At 38.9% G+C, this 19,876-nt stretch overlaps 1 protein-coding gene across 15 annotated transcripts in view; it reads right to left on the bottom strand.

Annotated features, from left to right (window-relative positions):
• NCOA3 (nuclear receptor coactivator 3) overlaps positions 1–19,876 on the bottom strand; it is a 154,979-nt gene that overhangs the window by 18,593 nt on the left and 116,510 nt on the right. For all 15 annotated transcript variants that reach the window (XM_063601210.1, XM_063601209.1, XM_063601208.1 and 12 more), the window contains 11 exons: positions 15,919–16,020; positions 14,168–14,340; positions 12,770–12,870; positions 11,075–11,249; positions 10,502–10,690; positions 10,230–10,331; positions 4,623–4,763; positions 4,064–4,211; positions 2,550–2,941; positions 1,501–2,372; positions 477–612 (listed from right to left, as the gene is read on the bottom strand). In XM_063601210.1, the coding sequence (XP_063457280.1) occupies positions 477–612; positions 1,501–2,372; positions 2,550–2,941; positions 4,064–4,211; positions 4,623–4,763; positions 10,230–10,331; positions 10,502–10,690; positions 11,075–11,249; positions 12,770–12,870; positions 14,168–14,340; positions 15,919–16,001 (2,512 nt within the window). In that variant the 5' untranslated portion in view covers positions 16,002–16,020. The remainder of the gene's footprint in view (positions 1–476; positions 613–1,500; positions 2,373–2,549; positions 2,942–4,063; positions 4,212–4,622; positions 4,764–10,229; positions 10,332–10,501; positions 10,691–11,074; positions 11,250–12,769; positions 12,871–14,167; positions 14,341–15,918; positions 16,021–19,876) is intronic.

Genomic DNA, 19,876 nt, shown 5'->3' with positions numbered 1-19,876 from the left:
TTAAATTGATGAAGTCAACACACAGCAACAGGAGAGGGGCTAGATAAGAACCAGCAAACACCAAAGAAAACTATCTTAATTAAATGACAAGATTCTGTTAAAACACCAATGGACAGGTTTTAATCTAGAGTCTGAGTTGCTTTTTAATCCAATTCTCTGTGGCTAAGAAAAATATATGCCCTAGTACCTACAGTACTCACCTGGAATAATCAAAGATGAATATTTTTCTGTAAGTGCCATGATTACTGGCATATTAGTTAGAAGTGGGAAATTTATTTAATTTTTAAAAAACAGGAAAATGTTCAAAAAGCTTTCTAAAGCACATATAATATAAATTAGTATAGAAAACAGAGGCAGAATATATGTTCTGAAGTTATAAATGCTATTTATATCCTGGTCTTAGTGTAAGAGTGTTTACAGGTATGCAGAAAAGTTTCAAAGGCAGCAAAAAAAAAAAAAACCTAGTTCATTCTTACCCAGAGAATTAGTTCCTTGAAACACCTGTTGCTTAGTCCCCAGATGACTACCATTTGAGGATATGGAATTATTGTAAAAGTCAGAACTAGTCAGATCACCAAGAATAGCATCTAGATTATCCAAGTCTCCAGATCCCTGAAAATAAAGTTTTAAAAATTAACCTGTATACATTACCAGACACACAGGTATAAACATACCCATCAGAAAAAATGATACATGAAATAGAAGCAAGTAAAATACAAAAACTACCTACAATGATAATACCCACTTTAAAGGCCAGTTTATTATGACCCCCATCTCTAATCTTCCTCCTCTGAGATTAAATCACTACATTTGGTCCTTTCAAAGGGGCATTTTTTAAATTTACACAAGACATTTCATTCTCAAACTGTAGAATATTTTGCAGGTAACAGTCACTAGCAGTGCATTGATAATTAGCTAACAGATATCTGCATCTACACATACCTTCTGAAAATAAGTGTGATTAATAATAAAAGGAGCAAGCTGGGATGTTCATAGGCATGCTCTAAAAAGGGCTTCGGTCAATAAATTTGGTGAACAGTAGGTTAAAGCCCACATCCTAACTTTAAGCCTTTCATTTTCTCAAGTGCATATTAATATATCCTATAAGTTTGGGAAATGCTTATACAGAATGTCATCTTGTGCATGAAACTTGATTTTACCTTAAAATAAAAATTATGCTGCTTAATACAAGTTTTTTCTTTTTCCTGATTACTTCTACCATTCTCTTAATGACCCAATCTGCCCATTCCAGCAATAAACACCTCCATGAAAAAATTTCATATTGGCTACTAAAGAGTTATAGTCACATCTTAAAACATACACATCTGTTATTTCTAAATTACATCATAATTTTACTGACATCCAAAATAATTATAAAGAAATGACAGCTAAAGATTTAACTTTCTTTAAATAAACCTAAAATGGAAGAATTTTTATATCACATTATCTAACACCGAAAAATGATGAAATATGAGCTGAAATATACAGAAAACAAATTACCTCTTCACTTGTCTCTGTCTTAATTTTAGGGTCTTTCTCTTGACTTGAGCTAGGAATGGTGGAGCTGGTGCACTGACTCATTTTATTATCCACTCCTTCCACTTGGGGCTGTAGTTCTTTAGAGAGTGCATCACTAGGATCATCCCTGTCCAGCAGGTATCTAAGAAGTGCATTATTCTCCTTCTTCTTAGGACTTAGCTGCTCCTGCTTGACAACATTTCCGTCCCCACAAGAAGTTATACTGCTGGTGTCTTTCCCAGTGGCTTCTGCAGTAATCTTGGCTACTTCAGCTGGTGAATTCCCATTCTGCAGCAACTTGTGCAAAATCCGGTGCTTCTCTTGTAACAGTGACCCATGCATATTGGATGTAGAGGATACTCCTCCAGATGTAGAGGAGGAGACTCCAGAGGGGCTGGTGACACTAACAGAAGATTCTTTACAACTTGAATCTAGGGGGGAGTTGGTCAAGGAGGAATGACCCCGGTCATCAGAAGAACAGGTAAGTAACTGCAGTAATTTTTTATGACCTTTGCTTTCCAAAGGACCCCTTTGATTCTCTGCCCCCTCAACACTGCTCTCCTTACTTTCTTTGTCACTGAGGTGATCTCTGCTATTTGACTGACACATTGAACTCTCCACTGGATTTTGGTCGCAATAAAAGCCCAGAGGACTCTTGGAATCCTGATTGCTTACTTTACTTGGTTGGGTAATATTCATATTGGGAGAGTTATCCAATTTGGGGCCTGGTGATGACAGAGTAGATAAAAGGGAAGTCCCCACACCCTCACTGATGGCTTGCAGGGCACTGAGAGAGCTGCTGGAAAAGCTGTGGTTCCCAGTATTGCCAGAAGATGCCATGGGAGAGTGCACACCTGAATTTGAAAAAAAATTTAGGAAAAGAATTAGACTACCAGACACTGTAACAAAATACAACTTAATTCTTCAAAGTTTCTATTATAAAATAGATTAACTTTACAAGAATTATAGTAGTATGGAAAGAATAATTACTTAAAAAGAAAAAAAATAAAAGGAAATGTCAACACAAATACCTGCAACAGGAGAAAACTGATGTGAGGCTATCTTTGGACTCCCACGATTACGAGGAGAAATCATGATATTCTGCTGGTTTGGGGCAAGACCAGGACTCCCATGTGGGGGGCTACTCATGTTGAGCCCATAGTTGTTGTTCTGGTAGGAAGATGGTGATTGCATGCCTGGCCCAGGGGTCAATGAAGCTATGTTACTGGAACCCCCGTACCTAGCTCCACTCATCTGCCCTGTGGTGCTAGGGTCTGCCAAGCCATAGGCCCTGCTGCTCGGCATCTGTAAGCCTTGGTTTGGCGACATACTCATGCCGCCTACCGAACTGTTGCATCCAGCCATAGGTGGTCTAATCCCTTGTCCAACAGGATTTGGGTTTGGTCTATATCCATTCTGTTCTCTGCAAAACAAACATCAAACTTTTACTAAAAAATTCTAAGCATGCATGAAAGCTTTTAATCAGCTTTAAAATAAAATAAAATTTTTAAAAGCCAGCCAGCTACAGTGGCTAACACCTATATTCCCAGCACTTTGGGAGGCTGAGGCAGGAGGATCACTTGAGCTCAGGAGTTTGAAACCAACCTGGGCAACACAGCAAGATCATGTCTCTACAAAAAATTTAAAAATTGGCCAGGCATAGTGACACACATCTGTAGTCCTAGCTATTCAGGAGGCTGCGGTGGGAGGATCGCCTGAGCCCAGGAGTTCGAGGTTGCAGTGAGCTGTGATGGCACTATTGCACACCAGCCTGGGTGACAGATCAAGACCCTGTCTCTGTTTAAAAAAAAAAAAAAGAAGAAGAGAAGAAGAAGAAGAAAGGAAGAAGGGAGAGAGAAGGAGAGGGAATAAAAAAATGGGATGAATTAACTACCCAGGAACTTAACTTTTTAGGCAGCATTCCAATACCTAGTGACAGTTCCAATCTACATATCGATCAATTATTTACCTAGTAACATATTTTTCAGTAAGCCACAGAATCTATGAGTGAGACCACTGTAGTATTATGAAAGACCAACAGCTATGTTAACTGGAGTTTCAGGTGGGCTTTATTAGAGTTGCCACATTATCTAGGGCTTCACCTGGGGGTACCTGCAAATTACTCAAGATAATTAATGGGTGAATATCCTCCCCTTCATGCATTTCTTATTTGCCACTACCAACCCAGACAGTAACTACCTTTATTCTTGAAGTTTACCCTCAAATTTTAAATGCAGTCCCCAAAGCAACACGCATCATCAGAAATGAGTGGTAAGACATGTAATCAGATTTTATGTGCTCTTTTATCCACCCATTAGCCTTCCCATCACCTAGCTTTCCTGTAAAGTATTTAATAAGTAATCACTTTCACATAAAAATACAACCTTAAACATATCATAATCCAGGAATCTAAACTCATTTCATCAAACCCAATAACCTTCCTAAATTTTGTCTCATTTTATCCCTTCCCTTTTTACTTTAATAATAAAGCATTTTGAGAACACTGCTGCATTTCGTATTAGAATACACAGTAATCTATCATTACCTCTGAAGGAAGTGGGTTGAGACAAAGCCATGTCGATCATTTGTTACAGGATTTCGGAAGAGTTTGCTTTTTGTCTGTGCAGTCACTATAGTTCCATCAGCCAACGAGAATCGATATACTGGGGTTTCTGCATGGCCATTAAGATAAGCTGTTGGGGAAAATATCCCATCACTGGTAACTACAGTCAGCAAAACAAATATATATAGGAGGGGACAGGGAGGAAATATACTTCAAGTACATTTCTAAAAATCCAAGGAAAGACTGGATCTGCACCAAAATCATCAACAGGGTAAAATAAGAACACTCAGGCATCATTTTCCTACCCCTCACCAACAAGAGAGCAACTACAGTCATGTGTATACCAAACATAATGACAAACAAGATCAAGAATCAACCACAAAACCAGGTATGGTGGTGTGCACCTGCAGTCTCGGCTACTCAGAAGCTGAGGCAGAAGGGTCAATTAAACCCAGGAGTTCGAGTCCAGCCTGGGCAAGATAGCAAGGCCCTGTCTCTAAAGAATAAAATGATAAGAACAATCAACCCCAAAATTCTTTACCTTCTTGATAGTGACGTTTCTGGGACCATGACTGCCCATCATTTAGACTAAAAAATCTCTGAATACACCTTCGGATTATATCTTCAAAGCCAGGCCTCATGGAGGATCTCAGTGAATTTGTATCTATAGTGACAACCTTTCCTATTAAACAAAAAAAGGAAAAAAAGACTTATATCCAGCCCACAAGTATTTACCGGCTGCCTACACATGGCTTAGCACTGGAGAATAAAATAAAAGATATTAAATCTTTGCTCCATCTTCTCTGATCCAAATTTCTACTATATCCACAGCTTTTCTCCTTAAGACATAGCACCACAGGATTCTCCCTACATGTTCTGCTAAGCAGTATAATAATACATTTGGTCTTTGTCAGATTTCTAGCACAGAGCCCCTATCCAAAATCCTCAAAATTTCCTGAGTAATAAAAGTATTTTCAAGTTATTCATAAAGAGCCCCTTTGGAACACACCTCAATTTATGCTGATGAGGAGACTTAGGGTGGGGTCTCTAGATCACCTCAGGATGGAGCTGGTAATCAGAAAGACCAAGTAATTAAAGGATTGGAACTTTCTGTTAGTAGTTCCATCTACTAACCTCCAGGAATGGGGCATGAGGGAGGAAGGAGAGCCTGGTGATTAAATGCTATAAAAAACTCTTGGCCTAGCGCGGTGCCTCACGCCTGTAATCCCAGCACTTTGGGAGGCCAAGGCAGGCGGATCACGAGGTCAAGATATCAAGACCATCCTGGCCAACATGGTGAAACCCCATCTCTAGTAAAAATACAAAAATTAGCTGGGCATGGGAGTGTGCGCCTGTAGTCCCAGCTACTCGGGAGGGTGAGGCAGGAGAATCGCTGGAATCTGGCAGGCGGAGGTTGCAGTGAGCCGAGATCATGCCACCGCACTCCAGCCTGGCAACAGAATGAGACTCCATCTCAAAAAAAAAACTCGGGCCAGCAACAGTGGCTCACATCTGTAATCCCAGCACTTTGGGAGGCCGAGGCAAGCAGATCACAAGGTCAAGAGTTCGAGACCAGCCTGGTCAACATGGTGAAACCCCATCTCTACTAAGAATACAAAACTTAGCTGGGCGTGGTGGTGCGTACCTGTAATCCCAGCTACTTGGGAGGCTGAGGCAGGAGAATTGCTTGAACCCGGGAGGCAGAGGTTACAGTGAGCTGAGATCGTGCCACTGCACTCCAGCCTAGGCAACAGAGCAAGACTCCATCTCCAATTAAAAAAAAAAAAAAAAACCTCTTGAACAAGAGATTTGATGAGCTTCCAAAGGATGAGCACATTAAGGTGCTGGGAAGGCTATAAGCCCAGAGAGGGCATGGAACCTCCAAACCTCATCCCCACCCCCTAATACCTTCTCCTATACATTTCTCCCATTGAGATATTCCTGAGTTGTATCCTTCATAAGAAACCAGTAAACCTGAGTAAAGCATTTCCGGATTTCTTGAGCCATTCTAGCAAATCATCAAACCTAAGGAGAGGATCAGAAGCCCAATTTATAGCCAGGCAGTGAGAAGTACAGAAGGCCAGGACTTGCAACTGGCATCTGAAGTGAAGTACAGGCAGTCTTGTGGGACTGAACCCTTAAACTTGTAAGATCTAATGCTAAACCCAGGTAGAAACTGTCCAAACTAAAATTGTAGGGCACCCAGCTTATGTCAGACAGAGCGCTGGTTAGTGTAGAAAAAAATACATCTGGGGTCAGAAGTGGTGTGGCAGTGTACAAAAACAGTGTTTTCCCAAATGCTGTACAGAATATATATCACACAAACTCCTTTTACTTTCTGAATGTACTGAATATACATGTCCAGATAACCTTAAGTTCATTTTCGTGTAAAGGGAAAAAATAACGCCTATGAGGAAAGTTGTTTGTCCGAAGAGATTCTGTCCCTACAACTATAAGCAAGAGAAAATACCTACTTAAAGTAAGCCAGCAGGGACAATTATTTGCATCTGAGAGATGATCACATTTTTGTACACTTAATACCTAAACTTGGAGGGTTAACCAAATACTCATTTCTACAATGCTGGAAGCTTCTGACAACTTTTGCTTAATATCAAATACAATGGAGACACCAAATATACATACTCAAAAATACTATGAAATTAAAGAAGGTTTCATGACAATAGATGGTCCTTAAAAACTGTCTAGGCCTTTTCACTCTAAGCAGCACTAGGGTGGTTGGCAAAAGCAAGTGCCTTACAAAAAGTGGCAGAATGGGAGCAAAGAAGAAAGTGGTTAATCCATTTCCTAAAAAAGACTGATATGATGTGAAAGCACCAGCTATGTTTAATTGGTAACAAACTAGTCAAAAGGGCTCAAGGAACCAAAACTGCATCTGATGGCCTCAAGAACTGTGTTTTTGAAATGAACCTTGCTGATCTGCATAATGATGAAACTGCCCTTAGAAAATTCAGACTAATTACTGAGGACATCCAGGTCAAAAACTATGTGACTAGCTTCCATGGCTGGTCTTGGATCAGCTTTCAGGCCTTTTCTATGTCTTTGAATGCAGACACAATGATCCAAGCCATAATAACTGGTCACACAGTTTTTGACCTGGACATCCTCAGTAATCTTTTCTGTGACAAAATATGCTCCATGGTTAAACATGGCAGACTTCATAGGAAGCTCCTGCTGATGTCAAGATTGCCAATAGTTATCTGTTTTGTGTAGGTTTTACTAAGAAATGCAATAATCAGACTTGGGCAATCTCTTATGCTCAGCACCAACAGATATGCCAAATCCCAATGATGATGGAAGTTGTGACCCAAAAGGTACAGACAAATAACTTGAAAGAAGTGGGCAATAAACTGACTCCAGACAAATTAGGAAAGACATTGAAAAGGCTTGCCCAGGCCAGGCGCGGTGGCTCATGCCTGTAATCCCAACACTTTGGGAGGCCGAGGTGGGTGGATCATGAGGTCAGGAGTTCGAGACCATCCTGGCTAACATGGTGAAACCCCATCTCTACTAAAAATACAAAAAATTAGCCGAGTGTGGTGGCACATACCTGTAGTCCCAGCAACTCGGGAGGCTGAGGCAGGAGAATGGTTTGAACCTGGGAGGCAGAGGTTGCAGTGAGCCGAGATCTCGCCACTGCACTCCAGCCTGGGCAACAGAGCGAGACTCCGTCTCAAAAAAAAAAAAAAAAAGTCTTGCCCATGTATTTATCCTTTCTATGACATATTCATTAGAAAATATACTGAAGAAAACCAAGTTTGGTTTGGGAAAACTCATGGGGCTTCATAGTGAAAGGTAATTCTGCAAAAGCTACTGGAGATTTAAAAGGCACTAATATTGAATAAGCTGACAGAAATAAACCACCAGTCCAATAATCTGTTTAAAATTCAGAATTTTAATGGTGACCAAAAATCTTATTAGTAGCAGGGGGAGACTAGGGAAAAGGGATAAACGCATTCTGGGAAAGAGTAAATACCTGTGCACTCGTGCCCAAAATAGACATGATTTGTCCTCAACCACCTCTCCTGAGTTTAGCCCTGGGCCACATGACAAATACAAAACAGATGTCCATAAAAAGTTTATTAAATGAAACACATCAGGGACAGAAGATAAAATATCTCCAGAGGTCAAAAGTAAGTAGGATCTCAGTTTTAAATGATGTTAATCACACAAAGCATTTGATCTTCCTTGCTTGGCAATTTTTTTCTCCATCATGTCCTGTTTTCTTTCATGCTTGGTAATTTCTAACTTTTATAATAAACATGTATCACTTTTATATACTGATGAGATAATTTTCAAAGATGCTACTTGCTAAACTGCTTAAAGATATTTTATTTAGTATCTTCAGTAGCAAATGTAAAACATGGCTATTCAAGTAGAAAATTAACACTGCCAAATCATAAGAGGTGCAGAGAAAGGCTCACTCTAAAAGGATAAAATAATATATAACAATTGCTGTCACTATGTTTATCTGAGGGGAGTTAATACAGAGAAAATGTTCAAATATAAAGTAACATACAGCCGGGCATGGTGGCTCATGCCTGTAATCCCAGCACTTTGGGAGGCCGAGGTAGGCGGATTACCTGAGGTCAGGAGTTTAAGACCAGCCTGACCAACATTGTGAAACCCTGTCTCTACTAAAAATGTAAAAAATTAGCCAGGCGTGGTGATGGGCACCTGTAATTTCAGCTACTCGGGAGGCTGAGGCAGGAGAATCACTTGAACCCAGGAGGCAGAGGTTGCAGTGAGCCGAGATCATGCCATTGCACTCCAGCCTGGGCACGACAGAGCAAAACTCTGTCTCAAAAAAAAAAAAAAGTAACATCCATCAGCGTAAACAAGATTATACTGTGAATTGTCAAAATAATCCTTTGCTACTTTTAATTGTGAAAATTAATCTCAAAAATCCTGAAGATAGGTTACTGATGGCATAAAATGATTGAATGACTGCAAAAATAGCAATATTTCTTTAAAAATATTCTGCATTATGTATATTATATATACATATTACAAACACACACACACATATGTAATAGTGATAGCTATGTTTTATGTATACCTACTCCATTTTTATATCACTTGTTAAAGGTCCACATTGTAAAATTAGTGTTACACAAAGCAAAGAATACAGGCTAAGTCAGGCAGACTCAGCTATAAATTTTCTTATTAGCCATGATCTTGGACAATAACCCAATCTCTGTCACCAAGCTTCTGTTTCTTTATCTCTGAAATGGGGCATATATGACAAACCCTTGGCATCCCCATTTACACTTAGGTGACCATAAGAGTAACCCTGAAGGTAAATAAAAATAATATTGCCACAGTGTTTAATTTCATTAATGCATCTTATCAACCACGATGTCTTTAATTTTTTATTTCTATGATTAAAAAATGGCAGACAAAGATTGAAACTCAGGTTGACGTCAAGAATTACTCCCAGCCAAGCACAGTGGCTCACAACTGTAATCCCAGCATTTTGGGAGGCTGAGGCAGGCGAATCACTTGAGGTCAAGAGTTCGAGACCAGCCTGGACAACATGGTGAAACCCCATCTCTACTAAAAATACAAAAATTAGCCGGGCATGGTGGCACGTGCCTGTAGTCCAAACTGTTTGGGAGGCCATGGCAGGAAAATCACTTGAACCCAAGAAGTGGAGGTTGCAGTGAGCCGAGATTGCACCACTGCACTCCAGCCTGGGCAACAGAGCAAGACTCCGTCTCAACAACAACAACAACAAAAAAAAAGGAATTACTCCCAATAATTCTCATTAAATTACTTGTAATTTTTTAAAACATGTTTCTTTATGACAAATGGGCTTGAAGTTAAAGAAATACTAAATTCTGACGCAAAATGCAATTTGGAGAGAAAACCAGGTGCCCCTAAATTTTTTTTAAAATTTATTTGGGGGATTTAAAATGCCAAACATACCCAATTCAAATGCCAAGAATTTTAGTGAAATTCTTTTAAGGTTACATAAGCAACATGAAAAATGATACACATAAAGCACTCATTACAGTAGGTATACATTTCTATGATAGTACAGATTAAAAATAGTAACATTTACAAAAATTTCCAAAATAAAAATGTACATATACACAGAGAGAGAGAGAGACAAAAAAAGAGTTTTTACCTGAAAGATCATGTCTGGTAATAAAGCTCTCAGGGTTTGATGGAAATGTTCTTTCTCCTGTAGTAATGCGGCGTGCCACACAGATCATACAAGATTGCAAATCTACAATAAAAAATTCACCCTGGTAAGGATTATACTTAACTTTTGGATATATGTTCAATAGGCAAGCAAGGACATGGAATTCAGTAAGAAGGGTTACAACACAAGTTTCAAAACTCCAAGTATGGCCACTATTTGTTTCATGAACATCACAAACATATGATAGCTCTTACCTTCCCCTTCCTCCATCATAGCTCGTGGCTGAGACAGGGCAAAGCACTGCATTGTTTCATATCTCTGGCGCATTTCAGGACTGGCGTTTATGTCTTCCAGAATATCATGTGGTGTTTTCATCAACATACGGCAATTAAATGTATGGCTTTTTTGTCTTTGGGTCTCATTTGTCCAGGAAACTCCATTAACTTTGGAAAACAAATTGAAATGACATTTTAAAAAGCTGGTAACTCATTCTATGACCATCATCAAGAATTCAAGCTGCATTTTCTCATTATGCATGTTTTCCATAGTTATATCTATACTAACATTTCAGGCTGGCAATATACAAAACATGTGAATAATTTCAACTTTAACAGAAATCTCACTGCATATTTTGTAACTATATGCCTCTTAAAATGTATACCAAATTTTTAATTCACTGACTCCATATGTGAAAATTCTGCTATTAAATCACATGCCTTTCTACCCTCATTTGATCGCTTGACTTCCTAAAAGATACATTCAATTTTCTAAGAAATGGTCAAGGAAAAAAATTTAACCTATTTAGAAAATACACATTAAAAGCCTACCTGTAGATTTTGGTAAATTTTTAAGAAAATCCTTTCTGTCTTCTTCATGTAAGATATTGTAAACACTTGTGTTAACCAGGTCCTCTTGCTTATATTGCAGGTATTGTGTGACATTTTCTGATACAAATACAATGTTTCCGTCTCGATTCACCACAAATAGGAAACCATCCAATGCCTAAAATAGGATATGTTAATACAGGCTGTTATGGACTGAATTGTATCCTCCTCCCTCTAATTCTTAAATTGAAACTCTAACCATCAGTGTAACTGTATTTGGAAACAAGACCTTCAAGGAGGTAATTAAAGATAAAGGAGGTCATAATGGTGGGGACCCTAATCCAATATGACTGGTATCCTATAAGGGGAGAGAAAGACACCAGGAATGTGCACGCAGAGAAAAAGGCCATGGGAGAACACAGTGACAAGCCAAGGAGAAGCCAATCCTGCTGACACCTTGATCCTGGACTTCCAGCCACCAACACTGTAAGAAATAAATTTATTTGGTTTCACCTACCAAGTCTGTGGTATTTTGTTATGGTAGTATCAGCAAACAGCAGCCATAGTAGTAAGTAGAATGTGTAAAAACTACTGCTGACTTAATCACTGCAAACAACTGTAAGCCACCATTACTACTAACATTAGCACCATTACTACAGGCCTTACTGGGGGGGAAAAAAAAGAAGAATAATTGGGGGTGGGGGAGTGTGTACATAAATATGTTCAGCATGAAATCTGAATTAATGTCTAACCTAATTTTTAAAGAATTATATCTTTAAAGGAGCTTTTAAAAATGAGAAAAGCATCCTTAGCTCTTCCCATTTTTCCATTTGATGCCAAGTCAAGCTACAGAAACTGCTCTACTATTCCTTAATGAGAATTTACAAAGAGGAATTTCAAAACTGATCAACTGAAAGTAGTTGGAACAAACTACCTGAAACAAAAAGAAGTTGACAAGTTAACTTTATGAAGGGCTTCAGCCCCTAAACAAATACAAAGCACATATTTAAGTCTTAACAATTCCTCAAGAATATAAAACCATAGCGTGCCATGTGATCAATCACGCAAAAATTCACCAAAAATGTCTGGGCCGAAACGTACAGTCATCATACCCCAGTATCTGTGTAAGATTGGTTCCAAGACCTCCCAAAGATAGCAAAATCTGAGGATGCTCAAGTCTCCAATATAAAATGGTGTATTTGCCTATAGCCTATGCATATATTCCAATATACTTTAAATCATCTCTAGATTAGTTATAATACCTAATACAATGTAAGTGCTATATAGTCATCACACTGAGGTATTTTTTATTGTTTTAACATTATTTTTTATTTCTTCCTCAGCCTCCAAATCTGTGGTGCAAAACCCATGGATATGAAGGGCCATTTGTACCCAAATATCTCTGTGAAATTACAGGCTACCTTTCCTTTCCTGCTTGCTTATATTTCTATGTTTGTATATGTGTGGTTTCTCAGTTTGCAACTATATTTTTACTAGGGGGACAAGGCTTCCTGAATTATGTATATTGTAATTATAAGAGCATTTTACCATCATATTCAGAATACTGAACTGTCTCAAAGAAAAAAATGTTTTCTTTTTGTTCTCATTTCCTAACCAAAATTTCATCGATTTTTTATAACTTTATAATAAACCAAAGAGCAATACAGCCTACTGGACAGTTAAAATCTTTATACTTGCCTGAAGTAAAAGCGGTCCTAAGGAGTCTTTATCAATAACTCCCTGCCCTGTAGAAGATACATCGGCTTTTTGAACATCATCATCATTGGAAATAGTTTTTCCTGAAAAGACAGAAGGTGGTATAACGAATAACACACTATCAGTTATAGATTAAATCACCTTCGAATAGTCCCCAGAAGAGACATAAAGATACACATGCACATGCCCATACATACATACAAAACATTTCCTCATAAGAGAATGATGCTACAATATTATAACATCAAAACTAAACTTCATAGTTGCCCAGGAAGCCAGAAGATACCTAAATCATTTCACTACTAAATGTACTATCCCACAGCTTCCTGAAAAGGAACTACCAAATAACAGGCAATTGTCTGTTAACCGTCTCTAAAGAGCATAAGCTGGAGGCCCGGCGCGGTGGCTCACGCCTGTAATCCCAGCACTCTGGGAGGCTGAGGCGGGTGGATCACCTGAGGTCAGGAGTTTGAGACCAGCCTGGCCAACATGGCAAAACCCCGTCTCTACTAAAAATACAAAACTTAGCTGGGCGTGGTGGCAGGTGCCTGTAATCCTAGCTACTCGGGAGGCTGAGGCAGGAGAATCTCTTGAACCCGGGAGGTGGAGGTTGTGGTGAGTTGAGATCACACCATTGCACTCCAGCCCGAGAGACAAAGCGAGACACCATCTCAAAATAAATAAATACATAAATAACAAAAAGCACAGCTGGTCAACACATTTGTCTATTCCCATACTTGCTAGCCTCCATCAGTTGTAGTCTCTACCCAAACAAAGGAGCAAAAAGGCAAATATAGCAACAAGTTCCTTCTAAAACAGGGGTCCCCAACCCCCAGACCACAGACAAGTATCAGTCTGTGGCCTGTTAGGAATGGGGCTGCACAGCAGGCGGTCAGCAGTGGGCAAGTGAGCAAAGTTTCATCTGTATTAACAACAGCCCCTCCCCATCACTCACATTACCACCTGAGTTCTACATCCTGTCAGCTCAGAAGTAGCATTAGATTCTCACAGGTGTGCAAATCCTAATGTGAACTCCACATGCGAGGAATCTAGGTTGTGTGCTCCTTATGATTCTCTAATGCCTGATGATCTGTCACAGTTTCTCCCATTACCCCCAGATGGACCCATCTAGCTGCAGGAAAACAAGCTCAGGGCTCCCACTGATTTCTATATTATGGTGAGTTGTGTAATTATTTCATTATATGTTACAATGTAACCATAATAGAAATAAAGTGCACCACAAACGTAATGTGCTTGAATCATCCTGAAACCATCCCCTCTACCAGGTCCATGGAAAAACTCGCTTCCACAAAACCAGTCCCTGGTGCCAAAAAGGTTGGGAACCACCACTGTTCAAAAAGACGTAAGTGTTTTTATTACCTTGCTCTTTTATTTGACGTATCTGTCTTACTGTTTCCTTTAAAATCGCACATTTATCTGGTTTGACATTGAAATTGTCAATATCACTAAGATTGGCAGATATCAGCTCAGCCAATTCTTCAATATATTTACTTTCCTGCTCCCGTCTCCGTTTTTCACCACTGCAGGTAAGACTAAGGGAAAAGGGGTAGAAAGGGGGGAAAGGAGACATAATATATATATCACAAAAGAGCTGTTAGCAGAATCAGCCCCTATACAACACTATTACATGATTACTTTTTTTTTTTTTTCCTCGAGACAGAGTTTCGCTCTTGTTGCCCAGGCTGGAGTACAACGGTGCGACTTTGGCTCAATGCAACCTCCACCTCCCGGATTCAGGCAATTCTCCTGACTCAGCCTCCCCAGTAGCTGGGATTACAGGCATGCGCCACCACGCCTGGCTTATTTTTGCATTTTTAGTTGAGACGAGGTTTCACCATGTTGGTCAGGCTGGTCTTGAACTCCTGACCTCAGGTAATCCACCCACCCTGGCCTCCCAGAGTGCTGGGATTACAGGCATGAGCCACCACACCCGGCCTATTATTTTCATATGTAAACAAACTAAACTCAGCCAATATAAACTATCAAAAATGCTGTCTTGGAAAAGTAGTACAACATAATAGAGATTCATGTAAACCTAAATTCAGTTCCATCTTTGTTAGCTAGGTGGCCTTGGGCAGAGTTAGCCTCAGTTACTTCATCTAGAAAATACGAATAAATCATCTTTACTTCTTAGAGATAATAAAACAACTAACAAATAAGAACAAAAACAGTGGTAGCTACTTATTAATGATGAAGTTTTATTCATTGTAGATTGATATTTTTCAACTAGCACATTAAACTTCAATTGACACTGACTTTGGCAAATACTTTAAAAGCTATAGAGTAGTGTTATATAGATTACATTATTTTGTTTCTAATTTTTAAGCTTCTCATTTCACTTGGTAAAAAAAAGGATGCAACCTCACAAATGACAAAATATCAACTTATAACCCATTCTTAAAAGATAGCAAAGATTCTTACTTATAACTGTCAGGCCTCTGAGCCCAAGCCTGCACATATACATCCAGATGGTCTGAAGCAACTGAAGATCCACAAAAGAAGTGAAAATAGCCTTAACTGATGACATTCCACCATTGTGATGTTTCTGCCCCACCCTAACTTGATCAATGTACTTTGTAATCTCCCCCACCCTTAAGAAGGTTCTTTGTAATTCTCCCTACCCTTGAGAATGTACTTTGTGAGATCTAACCCCACCCGCAAAACATCACTCCTAACTCACTGCCTATCCCAAAACCTATAAGAACTAATGATAATCCCACCACCCTTTGCTGACTCTCTTTTTGGACTCAGCCTGCCTGTACCCAGGTGAAATAAACAGCCTTGTTGCTCACACAAAGTCTGGTGGTCTCTTCACACGGACGCACGTGACATAACCTTGGTCATCTATTCGTAACTCCTACCCCTCCTTCCATTCAGAAATTCTTATAATACCGCGAATTGTTAATATTCTACCTTCTATATGAATCAGCAACAAAAAAAAACTTCTATTACATCAAAAAGATGTCCATCTCATCAGTAACACTCTACTTACCACGAAGTGAAACCACCAAAAAATCTAACCAGAGAATGTAAATGGCAAGAAGTTAAAATGTTATCCTTAAACAAAGGCACAACAAGTGTGGTAAAGCACCAGGAAATAAGTCACCTACCCTTGTCCTGGAGTATCACATGGCAATTTGCGTTTTCGTGAATCACTGGCCAGTGGATCCAAGTTTTCTCCTAATCCACTCATCTTGAATATACATCAGCAACTAAGAGAGAATAATGAGAAATAAGATAAGTACATTAAAAAATATACATGACTCTATGAAGGTGTTATATGACTGAATGACTGCAACTTTTAATTCAGAACTACTTTCTCTAAACAGATAATTCTCAATATTCTTTTTCATAAATGACTATACTGAAGACAACCTCAGATTTCATATTCTAATATGAATTATGCAGAACGTATGTACAACTCCAAGACAGAAATGTTCCTCAAGTCCTACTAAAAATGTGTATCTTGCAGGGTGCGGTAGCTCATGCCTGTAGTCCCAGCACTTTGGGAGGTCGAGGCAGGTGGATCACCTGAGGTCAGGAGTTTGAGACCAGCCTGACCAACATGGTGAAATCCCGTCTGGCCAACATGGTGAAACCCCGTCTCTACTAAAAATAAAAAATTAGCCAGCCATGGTGGCAGGTGCCTGTAATCCTAGTTATTTGGGAGGCTGAGGCAGGAGAATCACTTGAACCGAGGGGTAGACGTTGCAGTGAGCCAAGATGGCACCACTGCACTCCAGCCTGGGTGACAAGAGCTAGACTCCATCTCAAAAAAAAAAAAAAAAAAAAAAAATTTTGACTGATGGAAAAATAGTATGCTTTAGTTAAAATTTCATTGATGAAGAAGATAAATGTAGAGTACTTCTTGTTGAGAAAGATGATTTAAGACATCTACTAAGCCCTCATTTGCTAAGAATTTTATCTGTACTAAACTCTTGTTTAAAACAAGACGATCACTGTTGTAAAGAATTACATGTCAACCAAAGAAGTTCAACGATTCTAAACTAATTTTTATATATTAAAATGCATCTTGCATTCCAACTAAACTCTGAGACGTATGCTGGAGGACATAAATTTCCACTAGGTGGCAGAATGCTACCAGGAAGGAAGACAGATTTATAAAAATGAAAAAATTCACTCAAGATGCTGATCAAACTTCAAATGTGTAGCTTTAAAAAAAAAATCAAAAGCAAAAAAACAAAAAAATAAAAATTTAAAAAATCACATGATCATAATATAAATCAGAAAATCTAGATTGCAACATTGTCTTTACAGATGCACTAAATATGTATTGTATTAAATTACCAAGAAAATTCATTCTATAACTTTGGTTGTAAAATGGAAAGGCTAAAAAGCTGAGATGATTTAAGTATTTGTTTTTTCCCCATGACAAGTTTAAATGAAGGACAGAAAAAGACTTAAAATAACCTTTATTAGTAGTGGCTCACTATTATTAGTAGTGGCACAGTCAGATCACACGATCTCAGGGGTATTGTATTTTCAAACGTGTCAATGTCACAAAAGACAAAGAAAGTCTGTAAACAGTCCAGATTTTAAAGGAAGCTATAAGAAAATGACAACTAAATGCAATATTTGATCCTAGACTGAATCCTGTGCTACAGGGTAAGAAAATGCTATAAAGAATATTATTGGATCAACTGACAAAATTGGAATATGGACAATAGACATAAAAGTATGTTGTCAATATTAATACACTTAAGTTGATAAATGAACTACGGTTATTTAAGAGACCAATATTCTTAGTATAATATTTGGGGTAACAGGCTATTACATATGCAAATTATCCTCAGATGGTTAAGAAAAATTGCATATATAATGAGTGAGTGAATAAACCTGGGAACGGGGACAGGCAGGGCAAGGATGAGGAAGGGAGTTGACACTAGGTGAATCCTGACCCGGCGGGGAGATAAACGTAAAAACTCTTTGTACTATTTTCTTGCAACCTTGCTTTAAGTTTAAAATTATCCTCAAATAAAAGAGTTTTAAACTTAAAGGTATGTTCGGTTTTGATTTTCCAATTTTCATATTTAAAAAGAGTAGCTCAAGTAATCCCAGTGCTTTGGGAGGCTCAGGCAGTTTGAGTTTGAGGCACTTGAGTTTGAGACCAATCTGTGCAACACAGTAACACCCTGTCTCTACAAAATTTTTTTAAAAATAAGCCAGGCATCATGGTGCACACCTATAGCATTAACTACTTAGGAATAAAACAGGAAGACTGCTTGAGCCCAGGAGTTTGAGGCTGCAGTGAGTTATGATCACGCCAATGCACTCCAGACTGGGTGACCGAGTGAGTCTCTGTCTCTTAAAAACAATAATAATAATAAATTAAATAATTAAAAAGAGCCAGGTGCAGTGGCTCACGCCTGTAATCCCACCACTTTGGGAGGCCGAGGCGGGTGAATCACAAGGTCAGGAGTTCGAGACCAGCCTGGCCAATATGGTGAAACCCTGTCTCTACTAAAAATACAAAAATTAGCTGGGCGTGGTGGCAGGCGCCTGTAGTCCCAGCTACTTGGGAGGCTGAGGCAGGAGAATCGCATGAACCTGGGAGGCGGAGGTTGCAGTGAGCTGAGATCCCGCCACTGCACTCCAGGCCTGGGTAACAGAGTGTGACTCCATCTCAAAAAATAAAAATAAAAAGAATAGTGATTCCATTCCTTAAGTACAAAAATAGAATAATTCTTGTTATGTCTCTATAATTGGTTTTATATTTGTTTCATTCAAAGGTGATTTTTAAATTGAATGGCAAACTATCCATTGAGTAATAACTTTTTTTTTTTTTTTTTTTTAAAGACAGGGTCTTACTGTGTCACCCAGGCTGAAGTGCAGTGGCACAATCTCAGCTCACTGTAACCTCGGCTTCCCAGGCTCAAGCAATCCTCCTGCCTCAGTATCCCAATAGCTGGGACAACAGGTGAGCACCACCACACCCAGCTAATTTTTGTATTTTTTGGAGAGACAGGGTCTCACTATGTTGCCCAGGCTGGTCTTGAACTCCTGGGTTCAAGTTATCCGCCTGCCTCAGCCTCCCAAAGTGCTGGGATTACAGGCATGACCCACCACACCCAGCCTACATTTCTTTATTTTAAATATGTAATTTATTCCACATTCTAGATATTATTTCCTTACTTTGGCTTTTGTTTATAAGCTGAATCCCTGAAACAAATGGAGAAACTATTCCATGGAAAACAGCACTTCTTTAATTTGAAAGATAAAATTTTGCCTATATTCTCAATATTATTTCCTTTGTTATTAAATATAAGTTGAATACTCAGTAAGGAGTAAGGGGCCTACCATATAATAGGTGGTCAATGTATGTCTTCAATAAATATTGAATAAATATAAAAGCAACATTCAACCTACTAAATCATAGTTTAGAAATTTCCTTTATTCTGATCTATAACAATCATTCAATGCAATCCTACTGCATTAAACTTTTTAAATGTTTACTTCTACAGTTGATATAGTGTTACAATAAATTCTGACAGCATAAATTAAATCAATAGAAAAACTAAGTCATGACAATCTCTTAATATGCAAAAAAATTAATAAGCACAAATATCAGTTTAAACCAGAAATGCAGATCATTTGTGTTAAGCCAATGTTTTTGTGCATATAATGAAACCTAAATATGTCGAGCTATGTCCATAGACACATGCAGCTTTTTCTCTTGATCTCACAAAACAAGCTACACTGTACACATAAGCCTGTGCAATCTTCCTGCTACCAAACTTACTCCTTCAGAGTCCAACCTAATTATCCAAAAAGGTACTAAGGGAAGGCCGGGTGTGGTGCCTCATGCATGTAATCCCAGCACTTTGGGAGGCCAAGATGGGCAGATCACCTGAGGTCGGGAGTTCGAGACCAGCCTGACCAACATGGAGAAACTCCATCTCTACTAAAAATACAAAATTAGCCAAACGTGGTGGTGCATGTCTGTAATTCCAGCTACTCAGGAGGCTGAGACAGGAGAATTGCTCGAACCTGGGAGATGGAGGTTGCAGTAAGCCAAGATTGGGCCATTGGCACTCCAGCCTAGGCAGC

The sequence above is a fragment of the Pan paniscus genome, chromosome 21 (genome assembly GCF_029289425.2).
Source record: "Pan paniscus chromosome 21, NHGRI_mPanPan1-v2.0_pri, whole genome shotgun sequence".
In the NCBI taxonomy this organism is placed as follows: Eukaryota; Metazoa; Chordata; class Mammalia; order Primates; family Hominidae; genus Pan; species Pan paniscus.
The sequence above is the reverse complement of the archived record's forward strand: the minus strand, read 5'-3'. Positions and strand labels throughout refer to the sequence as shown.